Source organism: Podarcis raffonei, chromosome 2, assembly GCF_027172205.1.
Source record: "Podarcis raffonei isolate rPodRaf1 chromosome 2, rPodRaf1.pri, whole genome shotgun sequence".
Lineage (NCBI taxonomy): Eukaryota > Metazoa > Chordata > Lepidosauria > Squamata > Lacertidae > Podarcis > Podarcis raffonei.
The window spans coordinates 125,545,087-125,559,592 of record NC_070603.1 but is presented as its reverse complement, the minus strand read 5'-3'; the positions used below and the strand labels follow the sequence as shown (position 1 = coordinate 125,559,592).

Below are 14,506 nucleotides of genomic sequence, written 5' to 3'. Positions count from 1 at the left end.
TGCTCTTGTCTCCTCCTTTGTCTCTGGTGGGGGGGTTAGGGTGGGGTGCTTGGACAGTGGGTTTCCCATCTCTGCACATTTCCTGGCAAAGGAGGGAGGGGGGTCTTGGCCAGCCCAGGGGGCTCAGAGGGCACAGCATCAACTCTCAGGGGCAACGGCAGAATGTACATGGGCAGGGAATCTCTCTTTTGGGGGGAAGATGTTCCAGTAAATAAAATAATTAAAAAGCACCTGATTAAAAGCAGCACTGCCAGGGACTGGGAGAATCCCTTACAAGGAAAGTCTAAATAGCTTGGGGAATTTTTAGCCAGGAGACAGAAGGCAAAAGGTTTATAAGGTCATGTGCACCCAATTTAAAGCACTTGACTGTGCCCAAGGAATCCTGGGAACTGGTTTATCCCAGTGTTGCAGTTCCCAGCACCTCAACAAACTATAGTTCCCAGGGTTCTTTGGAGAGAGGCTGTGTGCTCCAAAATGCATGGGGCGGGTCTGACTCCCAGCTGAGGGTAAGTTTGGCACTTGCTTCTTTCCCCCCTCTAGGAAAACAGGGTCAAGAATAGAAACTAAAATGGTTTGCCCTTTCGCTAGCGCTGTGGGTTAAACCATAGAGCCTAGGATTTGCTGATGAGAAGGTCGGCGGTTCGAATCCCTGCGAGGGGGTGAGCTCCCGTTGCTCGGTCCCTGCTCCTGCCAACCTAGCAGTTCAAAAGCACGTCAAAGTGCAAGTAGATAAATAGGTACCGCTCTGGTGGGAAGGTAAACGGCGTTTCCATGCGCTGCTCTGGTTCACCAGAAGCGGCTTAGTCCTGCTGGCCACATGACCCGGAAGCTGTACACCGGCTCCCTCGGCCAATAACGCGAGACGAGCGCCGCAACCCCAGAGTCAGCCACGACTGGACCTAATGGTCAGGGGTCCCTTTACCTTTTACACCAGTATATATAATTTTTATTAAATTTTCTAAACAACATTTAAACAACCTTAAATCAATGTCCTCCCTTCTCTTTCGGTGGTTTATTTTACATACCATATATCCCTGCATATTTTACATGAACTAAACCATTCAGTATTCCATTATTGCATCCATCAAAACTTATTTACACTGTTGAATTTATCTTAATGCTACCAGCGTTTTTAAATGAACACATTTTTTACCCATTGTCAGGTGGCAGTGGTGGTTGCTCGTGAGTTAGCAGGCAGGACTCTGACCTGTCTTTTACAGGTTTTATTTTGGTGCAAAACTTTACAGTGCAGAACCCCAAAGTTCATGTCTGCCTCAATCGCTAGCAGTTATCCGGGAGTGGCTCTTTCTGGTTTTTACCCCAACATAAGAGCAACTGAAGATGCGTGTTTCCCTCCTGGCAAGGTGCGGTGCTGGGGCTCCCAGCAGCATCCCCTCCCATCCCTCTTCCCCACCGGAGGCTTGGCCTTCCTCACCACAGGAAAAGGAACTGCTTCGCAAGATCTTTCGGGGCTCCCTGTATCCCAACGGCCTCTCTACCTCCCTTCTCTGTTCCGATGACACTCCCCTGACACCAATATATTCAGTAAACGTTTTCCAGGCTTCTTTAAACGTACATCCTTGCTCTCATTCTATAAATTAAGTCTGCAAGCTGCACATATTTCATCAGTTTAAGTTTCCATTCTTCTTTGGTTGGGACCTCATTTTACTTCTTTGGGCTCACAAGACACAGGCCCCGGTAGTGGCGTACATGAATAGCCTTTTTTGACACCTGGGAATTTCCCTTTGAATTATCTCCAACAAAAATAACACTTGGGTTTGTTTTTGGTTTTTTTTGAAAATGAACTTTTAAACATGTTTTTTTCCAGTTCATGATACAGTGGTACATTGGTTGTCAAATGTTATCCATTCCGGAAGTTCTGAAACATTCGACAACCGGGGCGCAATGGGCAGATGGCAAATTCTATTGAGAAAATTGAAAAATGCCTCGGAAGTAGTTCGATTTCTAAGGTGTGTTTGGAAATGGAAGCATTTACTTCCAGGTTTTTGGCATTCAAAAACCGAAATGTTCAATAACCGAGGCACCACTGTATATAATTTCCCAAAACTCTCTTACCCTTTTACAAGTCCATCACATATGATAAAATGTACCCTCAACTTCATTACATCTCCAGCACTTATTTTAGCAAGTCTGCTCAGAGTTAAATACCATCGGGAAATCATTTTCAGGTAGTTCTCCTTCAAAGAATTACATGCTGTGTACTTCAAATCGCTCTTCCACAGATTTTCCCAGAGGCTCAGATTAATTGTGGCGATCACACAGGGTCCCCGGACGTTTGACGGTCTGTTGACCCTGTGCCACCACTGTGATTGCTTTATTCGCTGCCACCAACCCGTTTCTCACGGGTACACAGAGTCCAGACAGCTGACAACATTAACAAATAATCAAGTTTATTTATAGGCATGAACAAACTTATGGTTACAATTAATTTTTCTTGGCAGTTTCTTAATCTTTGTTCCTTAACTGTCTTACGCGTTTCTAACAACTTCAAACTGATTATTCCAACTATCTATCAGACTCCACCTAACAATTCCTCTCACTCACTCACAACACAACTCGACCAACCCACAGACTTAACCTCCCTCTTCCCTCTTCAACTCCCAACTCTCAACTGACTTCCACACAGCTCCACTCTCACTCCTCCTCTCTCTGGCCAATCACATCTCACTCATTTAACCCTTTCCTTATGACCCACTTGGAGGCAAACGCCACAATTATTATTATTATTATTATTATTATTATTATTATTATTTATCATTTATATCCTTTCTCTATTGCCAGTGTGTCATAGAAGCTTTAACAAGCTCATCTTTTGTTTCCCAATCTAACAACAGTTTGTACATTATAGATAATATTTTTCTTTCTTTTGTAGGTCTTTTACAAATGGTGAGCTTTTTTTTTTTTTTTATAATATTTTTTATTACGTTTCTTTCCAAATTTTATACATTACAAACAAATAAGGAGTTTACAAGAAACCATTTTTTTTTTTTTTAACAAAAATCCCAACTTGGACTTCCCCACCCCTTCCGATTCTGCGTTCTTTATATTAACAATGTCAGCAATTTGTTACCTTATGTCATACCTTATTGTAACTTTTACATGTTATGTATCTATATTCAATGTATTATGTCACAATTTTTATACCTTTAAAATAAACGTAACATGTTCAATTTCATATTATCTCCTTTTCTCTTTTATCACTTAGTTTACTATTTACTTAATCATAATTGCTAAAGCGTATCATTTCCAAATCATGCACCGTCTTAAGATTCATACAGTTTGTAATACTTTTGCAAGTAGTCTTTAAACTTTTTCCAGTCCACCTCAATTGTTTCTACATCCAAATCTCGGATTCTGCCGGTCAGTTCAGCTATCTCCATGTAGTCCATCAACTGCATCTGCCATTCCTCCAGCGTGGGTAAATCTTGTGTCTTCCAGTTCTTTGCGATGAGTATTCTTGCTGCTGTACTAGCATACATAAACAAAGTTCTGTCCTTCTTTAACACTTTCTGGTCTACCATGCCCAACAGGAAGGCCTCTGGTTTCTTGGGAAAGGTATACCTAAATACCTTTTTCAACTCATTGTAAATCATTTCCCAGAAAGCCTTAACCTTTGGGCATGTCCACCAGAGGTGAAAGAAAGTCCCCTCTGCTTCCTTACACTTCCAACATTTATTGTCAGACAGGTGATGTATCTTAGCTAACTTGACTGGGGTCATGTACCACCGGTATATCATTTTCATAATGTTTTCCTTCAAGGCCGTACTGGCCGTGAATTTCATTCCGGTGTTCCATAACCTTTCCCAGTCTTCAAACATAATGTTGTGTCCAACATCCTGTGCCCATTTAATCATAGCAGATTTAACTGTCTCATCCTGTAAATTCCACATAAGCAGCAAGTTATACATTCTAGATAACAGCTTTGTCTTTGGTTCTAACAATTCTGTCTCTAGTTTCGACTTTTCCACCTGGAAACCAACTTTTTTGTCCATTTTGAAAACCTCTTGAATTTGAGCATAATGTAGCCAATCTCGCACCTTATTTTTTAGTTTGTCCTGGCTCTGCAACTTCCAATTGTCTCCAATTTTTTCAGTCAATTCCCAATATTTCGGCCAATAGGCCTCCATATTGGGTCTTTTTCGGGCCTTGGCCTCCACTGGTGATAGCCACCTCGGAGTTTTACTCTCTAGTAAGTCTTTATATTTCATCCAGACTGCAAAAATTGCTTTTCTGACAATGTGGCTTTTAAACAATTTATGTGCTTTAACCTTGTCGTACCATAGGTATGCGTGCCATCCAAAAGCATTATTAAAACCTTCCAGATCTAGGACATCGGTGTTTTCCAACAAAAACCAATCTTTCAGCCAGCAGAAGGCTGCAGCTTCATAATACAACCTCAAGTCCGGCAGGGCAAACCCCCCTCTTTCTTTCGAATCTGTTAATATTTTAAACTTTATTCGGGGCTTTTTGCCCTGCCAGATAAATCTAGATATATCCTTCTGCCATTTTCCAAAGCAATCCACTCTGTCCACGATCTGTAAGGTTTGAAACAAAAATAACATTTTCGGCAACACATTCATTTTTATAGCTGCAATTCTTCCCAACAAGGAAAGTTTCAATCTTGACCAAATTTCTAAATCCTTTTTAACTTCCAACCAACATTTCTCATAATTATCCTTAAATAAATTCAAATTCTTGGAGGACAAATAGATCCCAAGGTATTTCACTTTTTTAACCACATTCAGTTCTGTTTCTCTCTGAAACCCCTCTGTTTCTGTAATTGTTAAATTTTTGGTCAGAACCTTAGTTTTTTGTTTATTCAACCTAAATCCCGCCACCCGACCAAATTCAGATATAAGTTCGAGAACTCTTTTTGTACTGGATTCTGGCTCCTGCAGTGTCAAAACTAGGTCATCTGCAAAAGCTTTCAGTTTATATTGTTTCACTCCGACCTCTATCCCTTGTACCAACCGGTCCTCTCTGATCATATTCAATAGCACCTCCAGGACTGAAATAAATAACAGAGGGGATAGAGGGCACCCTTGTCGTGTCCCTTTTTCAATTTTAAATTCCTCCGTCACCACATTGTTCACTATTAATTTAGCTTTTTGTTCTGAATAGATTGCATGTAATCCATTCTCAAACCCCCGTCCCACTCCCATCCCTTCCAAGTTCTTCTTCATAAACATCCAAGATATGTTGTCAAATGCTTTCTCCGCATCAATAAAGATTAACACCGCCCTTGTGTTCCTGTTAGTCTGCAAAAGTTCTAAAATGTCAATGATGTTTCTAGTGTTCTCATATAAATGTCTACCAGGGAGAAAGCCAGCTTGGTCTTTATGAATTACTTCATTTAAGACTTTTTTAAGTCTATTTGCCAAAATGTCTGCAAATATTTTGTAATCCACATTTAGGAGTGAGATGGGACGGTAGTTTTTAAGCTGAGTCTTTTCAGATTCTGACTTAGGTATCAATGTGATGAAGGCTTCTTTCCACGTTTCTGGTGCCCTCTTCCCATCCATAATCTGGTTACATACCTCCAACAAAGGTTGTATCAAATAGTCCTTCAGAACCTTGTAATATTTGGAGGTAAGTCCATCCGGGCCTGGAGATTTGCCTAGTTGCATATTCTGAATGGCACCTTCAATTTCCTGTGAGGTTATTGTAGAGTTCAAGATTGATCTTTTATCTTGAGTTATTTTTGATAGTCCATTTATCTTTAAAAATTGATCTATCTCTGATTCTTTCTGGGGCCCCTGTGCATACAGTTCTTTGAAGTATCTGTGGAAGCACCTCCTAATTTCTTCTGGTTTCTGTACGATCCTTCCATCAATCTCTAGATTTGTTATCGTGTTTAGCTTTTGTCTTTTTTTCAGCTGCCAAGCTAGCAGCTTTCCACATTTATTTGCTGATTCAAAAGATCTTTGCTTCATCTGTTTTATTTTCCATTCAATCTCCTGATTAATCAATTTTGAGTATTCTGCTTGGTGGAATTTAATTTCTCTCAGCACCTCCTTGGACTTTGGTTTGGTTCTCAGCTTTTTTTCTCCTTGGTGTATTTTCTCCAATATTTTGTCCTTCTTTCCGTTCCAGAGTTTTTTCTTGATTGAATTCTGTTGTATCAGAAACCCTCTCATAAGAGCTTTGCTTGCGTCCCAGATCGTTCTTTTTTCAACTGTAGTATTCAGATTTATCTCAAAATAGTCCTTTAATGTTTTTTGGGCCTTTTTCACAATCTCTTGATCTCTTAGTAGTGTGTCATTCATTCTCCATCTGAAGGAACCGGGTTGAGTTAATCTAAGTTCTATTTTCAAGGCGTTGTGGTCGGAGCATGTTTTTGGGCAGATTTCCACCTTTTTAGTCTTGGGTGCCAGCCCCCTGGAGGTCCAGATTTGGTCGATCCTTGACCAAGACAGGTGGGCCTCAGAGAAAAAAGTTCCTTCTTTACCTAGGGGGTTCTTTGTCCTCCATATGTCGATCAAATCCAGATTGTCAGTCAGTTCGAAAAAAGTTTTGGGCAGTCTGCCGTCTGATGTTAAGTTTTGGTTGTAAGACTTATCCATATGTGTAGACACCACTCCATTCATATCTCCCATCATTATGATGTTAGCATAATCCAGATAGTCCAGCAACGTCTCATGCAGCTTCTTGAAAAATTCTGATTTCCCGTCATTTGGGGCATAAATTCCTAATATCAATATTTTTTCTCCTTGGGTTTGAATTTCAATTGCCAAAATTCTTCCTTGTTCATCCTTAAATAGAAATTTGGGTATCAGGCTCTCCTTAGCGTAGATCACCACTCCTCTTTTCTTTACTTTGTCAGACGAAATAAATTCTTGGCCTAATCTTTTATTTACCAAAACCTTCCTGTGGAGCCTGGTCACATGGGTTTCTTGTAGGCAAATAATGTCCAATTGTTCTTTCTTCAATATGTGAAATAACCTCCTTCTTTTCTCCGGGGAATTTCCGCCATTTATATTCCAACTGAGTAGCCGCAGAGACATCCTGAACTATTCTGCTACACCTAGAGCGGTGTATCTTCTTTCTCCTCTGGTTCCGAAGGTGCAGGTATTGCTCCACCTGGGTTGGGTATAGGCCAATTAGCTGCTGCTTCTTTTTGGAGGTCTTCTCCGTGATCGTGCTGGAACTTTTGTAAGTCCTCTGGTGATCTTATTTTAACCTTCTTCTGTTTGTAAGTGAATGATAGCCCTTGTGGGAACTCCCACCTATAAGGAATTGTGTTGAGTCTCAGCAACTTAGCCAAATCTGAGTAGGTGGCTCTCAAGTCCAATAACTGTTTAGGAATATCTCGGTAAATTTCCACCCTTTTCTCTTGTATCACAATTGAGTTTTTGAAGTGTAGGCCTAGTATTTTGTCTCTCTCCTCCCTTGATCTCAAAGCTATTAAGCAGTCTCTGGATCTATCTTTTCTTACTAATCTTCCCAACCGAAAAGCCGATACAATTTTGAAATCAATTTCTTCTTTTAAGTCCCAGAACTTTGTAAACTCTGTTGTCAAAAGTCCTTTCAAATCTTCTTGTTCAATTTCTGGGACTGCCCTTAGTCTGAGGTTGGTCTCGCGATTTTTCAATTCCACCAACGAGAGATAGGTTTGTTGGTCCCCTATCTGTTTATGAAGAGGCTTGACTTCCGCTTTAACTTCCTCGACTTCTTTTTTAGCTGATGTTGCAATTTGAACGGCTTCCCCTGCCAGTTTACGATTCTCTTCTGTTGCTCCTTGCAATTTTTCAATTGCTTGGGTATGTTGGGAAACCTGATCTGTCAATTTCTGGATCGAGGATGTTGCTTGGTCAATTTTTGTTGATTGGTTATCAATTTTTTGATTTATTGCTGACAATTGTTCCAAAACTTGTTTCAGTACTGCCTCAGCTCCTCCTGCTGCCATATCTTCCTCTTCAGATTTTTCAGGCTTTTCGGTTTCTACTTTTTGTGTCGCAAGCACAGCTGGAACTGATAATCTACGTCCCTGAGTTAAAGTTGTTTGCAAAAGCTGTGCTTGCTTTTTTGCTTTCTCTTTCTCCTTAGCTTCCTTAGCTTTGGCTGCTCTTGTCTTTCCTGTGCCACTCATCAGTCAACGTTCAAGGTCAAGTGTTGTAATCCCATGGGAAAGGCAAGTCCAGAATTAAAAACAGTCTATTGAGAGAAGGTAAACAGAGAAACTTTCCCAGGCCTCTATATTCCCAATGTCCTCTAGGGGGAGTGCCACCAAAGTTTTAGTAAGAAGAAGGTAACTTTCCGCAATTAAAGTCTCTTTGTTCCAACTTTAAAAACAATTTTAAAAGCAAATTAGTTCCAGCACGCTAAAAGAAAGGTCCTGCAGAGCCCTTTTAAACATATAACAAAGTTCCAGCAAGGTGCCTGCAATTGTATCCACTTCAGCTAGGTGAGCTCAAAATTACACTATCCAGTTACAAAAGTATCTGGAAGCTTGCAACAGTTCCGCAGTTTAAACAACTTTACCCGGCCACCCGGGAATTTGGGGTTAGAGTCTTCCCTTGCCCTTGGGGTGTCCGCTCCAGGTCAATTTTATGCTGTATTTATTCTTTAAAAGTAAAATTCAAATGTGCACGAAAGTCCCGATTTAAAGCTTCAAAGCTTCCCTGTTCACAGCGCTTTCCGCTCTTTAGACCGTCTGCTTTGATCTTGAAAGCAGTGTCGGAAGACGGACTTCCTCTTTCTCGTCTCCCGTTTTTAGCCAAATTTTCCGATTTGATTTGTAGAATCTTAGGTCCTTACTCACGGGTTTGATGTTTCAGCCCGATGTTTCTTGGAAGAAAGGTCAGCGCTCATCCGTGACAGCCGCGCGGCTTCGCCTCCGCAGAAAGAGCGATGAACCCACAGCACCGCTCCCCCTCCTTCACTCCGGAGCCCCTTACGGGGTTCCTTTTGTGATTTCGGGGTCGCTCCAGGTGCCCGCCGGGTCCCACGGCCACGGACTCACTCTGCCCGTGGTTTATCTTGATGGGTTGCCGCTGCGCCGTCGCGAGCAACCCTTTTCTGCGGTGCCCCTCTTCAGAGCTCGAAGAGGTCCGCCATCACGGTTTTGCGCCGCCTCCGGAAGTCTACAAATGGTGAGCTTTGGTCCAAAAAATGTTTTCCTGTCTGTTTTAAACATTTCATATAGTTGATGATATTGTAGCCAAGTCAGAACTCTACTCTCAAACTGCAAAGTTATTAAGCTGAATCTCTATCAGGGCTCCGATAGATGCTTAATTTATGTATGATTTGTAACCATTACGCTGAAGACAGCTCATAGGTACAGGCTCTCCAGGGCCCGGGCAGCCCCCACATCCCCCCAATGGAGGGGCTGGGCACCCACACCTTTTGTGCCAGGGCCATGAGTGCCCGATGTCGCTGCCCGCTGATGTCAGACGCACATGCCCCGCAGCATGCACAACCACAAGAGACCTGTCCTCCCTTCTCTGGGAATCCAGCTTAGTTCCTTTTAACCCTTGCCGAACGGAAGGCACCCAGTTCCTCCTTTTACGGAGAGCTGGGGCCCACAGAGAGAGGCTTTCTTCTGGGGAGGGTGGGACCCCCTTGGCAGGCAGAGAGGAGCAGCACCTTGAACAGAGAGGAAGGGGGAGGATGCTCCCTGCCTTGGGGGTCTCCCCCTTCCCTTGAGTATCCTCCCCCTGCAGCCCAGGGCCCTCCCCCTTCTCCCCCAGGCGCCCCAAGGGGGAAGAGAGAGGAGACTCACTGGATCCCAGGAGGGGCCACCGAGGCAGCCTTAGCAGAGGACGAAGGAGGAGGGGCTTCCGCTCTGGAGGACCTGGGACCCCCCCCCCACTTCCTGGCCTCTCTAGGATTCCAGCTCGCCTCCTGTTAACCCTTGGCGAGCCGAGCGCACAGAGGGCAGAGGAGGCTCTGAAGAGCTGCGCATGCTCCATACGGGCGACCCAGGGCCTTCTCTTAAAACAGGAAGCGGGGAAAGGGGGAGGCGGAGGGAGGGCGGGGCAAGGACCTGTGACGAAACAGACCTGGCCCCGCCCCTCCGCCGGGAAGGCGGCTGCTGCTCTGAGAGAAACGGCTTTTCCCGCCTTTTCCCAACTTCCCGCCTTTCGAAATCTGACCCTCCCCTCAGTTTTAGGCGCCAAGGAGGCCGATTCCTGGCAGACCAGGTGGCAGTTTCCCTGGGCTCCCTCGTTTATGGTGGGATTTATTTTCATTCTGCGCAATTTCTGTTCATATCTCTTGCTTTTGGAGCTTCTGCTTCTTTAGAAAGGCATTTTGCTTTATTAAAAAAGACCCTTTCACCACCGCTTTGCCTGCATTCCATCCAGTATTTAAATTCATTTATTCAAATGGATTCCAAAACAGTCCTTTATAGTGCCACCCTCTTCCCTCTCTTTCTCCTCCTCCGCTGCCACTGAGGAGAAATGAAGAGGCTCCTCCACCTCAGGCATTGCATGTGTGTCTGTCTGTGTGGGAGAGAGAAACTGGGTGGAAGAAGGGCCCAAGGATCCTGTAGTGGCCCCAGCAGTAGCCATCCACCATGGACCTGAAGCCCTGCAGGTAGTCCTTGTCCCACTTTTGGATGTGGGGCTCCTCCTCTGGGAACATGGCCATATACTTCCTTTGGTCGATGGCAAAATGGAAGAACTCCTGCCAGTCAAAGAAGTACCTGTACAGGTAGTGAACCCGCTGCATGCCGTTGCAAGAAGTGGCAATCCTGCTTCATCTGGTACAGGATGTGTTGTGTGGGGGCAGGGCAACAAATCCAACTCAGTGGTGTAACATTGGAAAATGTCGACCACTTATAAACACCATCTCCAACTCCTCAAAAGATTCCAACAGTCTCCAAAAAATCTTACGCATCAGGGATCCACAGTCTTCGCAGTTTGTGTAACAGACCTCAGTAGCACAGCATTTTGGCTAATCTACATTTATTTACATATAATACACTCAGAACATTCTGCTTTAGCTCCTTCCTCTTTCTCATCAGACAGCAAAAAGAGAAAGAACAAAGGACAATACTCCTACTTCACAGAACACAGTAATACCAAAACATCCTGTCTCCGCCACTTCCCACACTGTGGAATGAAAACATACACCATCATGTGATAGACAACAATCCCATGACTGCAGGCACAGGGAATGAATCTCCAACAGAACCGTGATCTGCCAGACTCATCTTTGGCAGCAGCAAAGCCCAGCGTCATGGCCTGTCTTTGGACCAATGATCCATCATTTCAGGAACTTCTGAAATGTTTTATTTTTATTTCATGTGGTTGTTTTGACGACTGTGCTATATGCTTGGAATTGTTCACTTTGCAACATAAACAATTGTGCATATTTATTAATTCATTTTGAAGATTACGGGATTGTGTGTCTTATTCAATGGCGCAGGACCTGGGAGATAAGGCAAAAACATAAAACTGAACAATAGCATCACAATTAGTTAAAAACTAGCTAAAAGCCAACATTACAAACAAACAAAACAGAAACTAGCATCGAAAGACGCTTGTAGGGGGTGTCCTCTAAATGGTCTGGCTGAATAGAGCTGTTTCCTTCCATGTATCATATGTGTGCAGATGAGAACTGGATTTAGCTGAAGCAAACAAACTGCTTAGTTCAGAACATGTAATACACAGAGAACTCCTTCTCCCTCATGGATGCAATTCTTTGCTCCTGGCATGTGCTAAGGACTTTGAGGGATCAAAGGAGAAAAGTAGCAAGAGATTCTTAGACCTAACCTTCCCACAGAAAAGTCTGAATTCAACACCTTGGCCATTGACTTCCACCTTGCAGATCTGGATACATAGTATGAATAATATGGGACACCAGGTTTGCACTCCATGGATTTGAGAGGCAAGCCTGACTTCTCTGCTGCGTTGAAGAAGCACAAGAACACTGTTGCGATACAAATTAAAGTCTGCTAAAATACAATCACAACACAGCAATTGCTATGTTTTCTCCCCACGGTGAGTTCTTTGATGGGAAGAGAGAGTGCAGCTGTGACAGAAGCACTTTCCACATTCCAAGCACTGATAGGGTGTCTCCCCTGTATGAATTATTTGATGGGAAATGAGAGTCTTGTTGGAGTGCAAATATCCAGAGATGTAGTGATCAGGTGGGATTGCTATGAAGAATTATAACAAATATAGATCCAGTTACAGAAAGGTAGCCGTGTTGGTCTGCCATAGTCAAAACAAAACAAAACATTTTTTCCCTTCCAGTAGCACCTTAAAGACCAACTAAGTTAGTTCTTGGTATGAGCTTTCGTGTGCATGCACACTTCTTCAGATACACTTGAAACAGAAGTTGCCAGATTTCTGTTTACTATATAGAGGGATCTGGCAACTTCTGTTCACTATATAGAGGGATCTGGCAACTTCTGTTTCAAGTGTATCTGAAGAAGTGTGCATGCACATGAAAGCTCATACCAAGAACTAACTTAGTTGGTCTTTAAGGTGCTACTGGAAGGGAAAAATTTTTTTGTTTTAACAAATATAGAGTAAGCCAACTGTGTCAGCAATGAAAGCATTGCGTTGATTGGGTTTAAACGTTTTGACATGATTCTTCATCAATCTACACCTCTGTTAATCTTGGAGCCAGGAAACAGATCTCACATGAAGGGGATAGTGATCTGGTCTTTCTGGCCATCCTTCTTATCATGTTTATTTCTCACCTCTGGGGTTGCCAGATGCACCCCTTTGTAGTTCTCAACTTATTTACCCCAAAAGTATGCATGGATAACTAGTGTTTATAGGTTAACTTTCTCCCCACGTGGGTTTGTGGAAATGCTCAGAAGAAATATGATTGGTTCTTTTGAACGCTCTGTAAAAAGTTCTTTTGTGAATAAAACGGCCTGGGCTAGGGGCTGTACGATGGACAAGCATAGACACGATTATACGCACCCTTCCCAGAGTCTTGCTGGTTCAAGCCTCTGTGTGTATTCTTATTAATCAGAGTTCAATCCTTCCTTTACTTTGTGAACGCAACAAGTCTTACTGTGACGGAAACTCTTTCCACATTCCAAGCACTGATAGGGTTTCTCTCCTGTATGAACTCTTTGATGATAAGAGAGAGGGCTACTGTGACTGAAGGTCTTTCCACATTCCAAGCACTGATAGGGTTTCTCCCCTGTATGAATTCTTTGATGGGAAGTGAGTTGACCATTCAGACAGAAACTCTTTCCACATTCCAAGCACTGATAGGGTTTCTCCCCTGTATGAATTCTTTTATGGGAAGTGAGATGTGAACTTTGACTAAAGCTCTTTCCACATTCCAAGCACTGATAGGGTTTCTCCCCTGTATGAATTCTTTGATGAGAAGTGAGATCTGAGCTCTTTCTGAAAGTCTTCCCACACTGCAAGCACTGAAAAGGTTTCTCCCCTGTATGAATTCTTTGATGGGAAGGAAGACTGGCTTTGTGACTGAAGCTCTTTCCACATTCTAAGCACTGATAAGGCTTCTCCCCTGTATGATTTCTTTGATGGCAAGTGAGATGAATGCTCTGAGTGAAGTTTTTTCCACATTCCAAGCACTGATAGAGTTTCTCCCCTGTATGAATTCTTTGATGGGAAGTGAGATGGCGACTCAGACGGAAACTCTTTCCACATTCTAAGCACTGATAGAGTTTCTCCCCTGTATGAATTCTTTGATGGTAAGAGAGAGAGGTGCTCCGACTGAAGCTCTTTCCACATTCTAAGCACTGATAGGGTTTCTCCCCTGTATGAATTCTTTGATGGTAAGTGAGACCGTTCCTCTGACTGAAGTTCTTTCCACATTCCAGGCACCGATAGGGTTTCTCCCCTGTATGAATTCTTTGATGGGAAGTGAGATGACTACTCAGACGGAAACTCTTTCCACATTCCAAGCACTGATAGGGTTTCTCCCCTGTATGAATTCTTTGATGGGAAGTGAGATGACTACTCAGACGGAAACTCTTTCCACATTCCAAGCACTGATAGGGTTTCTCCCCTGTATGAATTCTTTGATGGTAAGTGAGATGAATGCTCTGAATGAAGTTTTTTCCACATTCCAAGCACTGATAGGGTTTCTCCCCTGTATGAATTTTTTGATGGGAAGTGAGATGACTACTCAGACAGAAACTCTTTCCACATTCCAAGCACTGATAGGGTTTATTCGTAATGGGATTTATTTGATGAGAAGTGGTCTGGGAGCTCTGACTAAAATTATCTTCACCATCTGAGTATTTATATGGCTTCTCTATGGTGTGGATTCTTTCTTGGTCCCCCTTGTTATTAATTTCCATTTCATCACCCCCTGCAATGAAAAAAACAATTATTTTTTAAATATTAGTATGTTATTGAAAGATTATTCATTCATAAAGAAATTATATGGTAAGAGGACTTTCTGTTTTCGGCGGTTGGGAATGGCTGCCTCCCACAAGATCGGACCCCAGCCGTGCCGATAATTCAGGGTAATTAGCCCTGGCAGCCTCCCCAGGGTAGGGGAGGACTGTCTCAAAGACCCGCGGATTGTCCGAGATTGCCAG

The 14,506-nt window shown here is 43.0% G+C and overlaps 1 protein-coding gene across 7 annotated transcripts in view; it reads right to left on the bottom strand.

Annotated features, from left to right (window-relative positions):
- Positions 1-12,588: 12,588 nt before the first annotated feature.
- The window catches only part of LOC128409351 (zinc finger protein 883-like), a 61,932-nt gene continuing 60,014 nt past the window's right edge, over positions 12,589-14,506 (bottom strand). For all 7 annotated transcript variants that reach the window (XM_053379733.1, XM_053379734.1, XM_053379731.1 and 4 more), the window contains one exon: positions 12,589-14,274. In XM_053379733.1, coding sequence (XP_053235708.1) covers positions 12,947-14,274 — 1,328 coding nt within the window. In that variant the 3' untranslated portion in view covers positions 12,589-12,946. The remainder of the gene's footprint in view (positions 14,275-14,506) is intronic.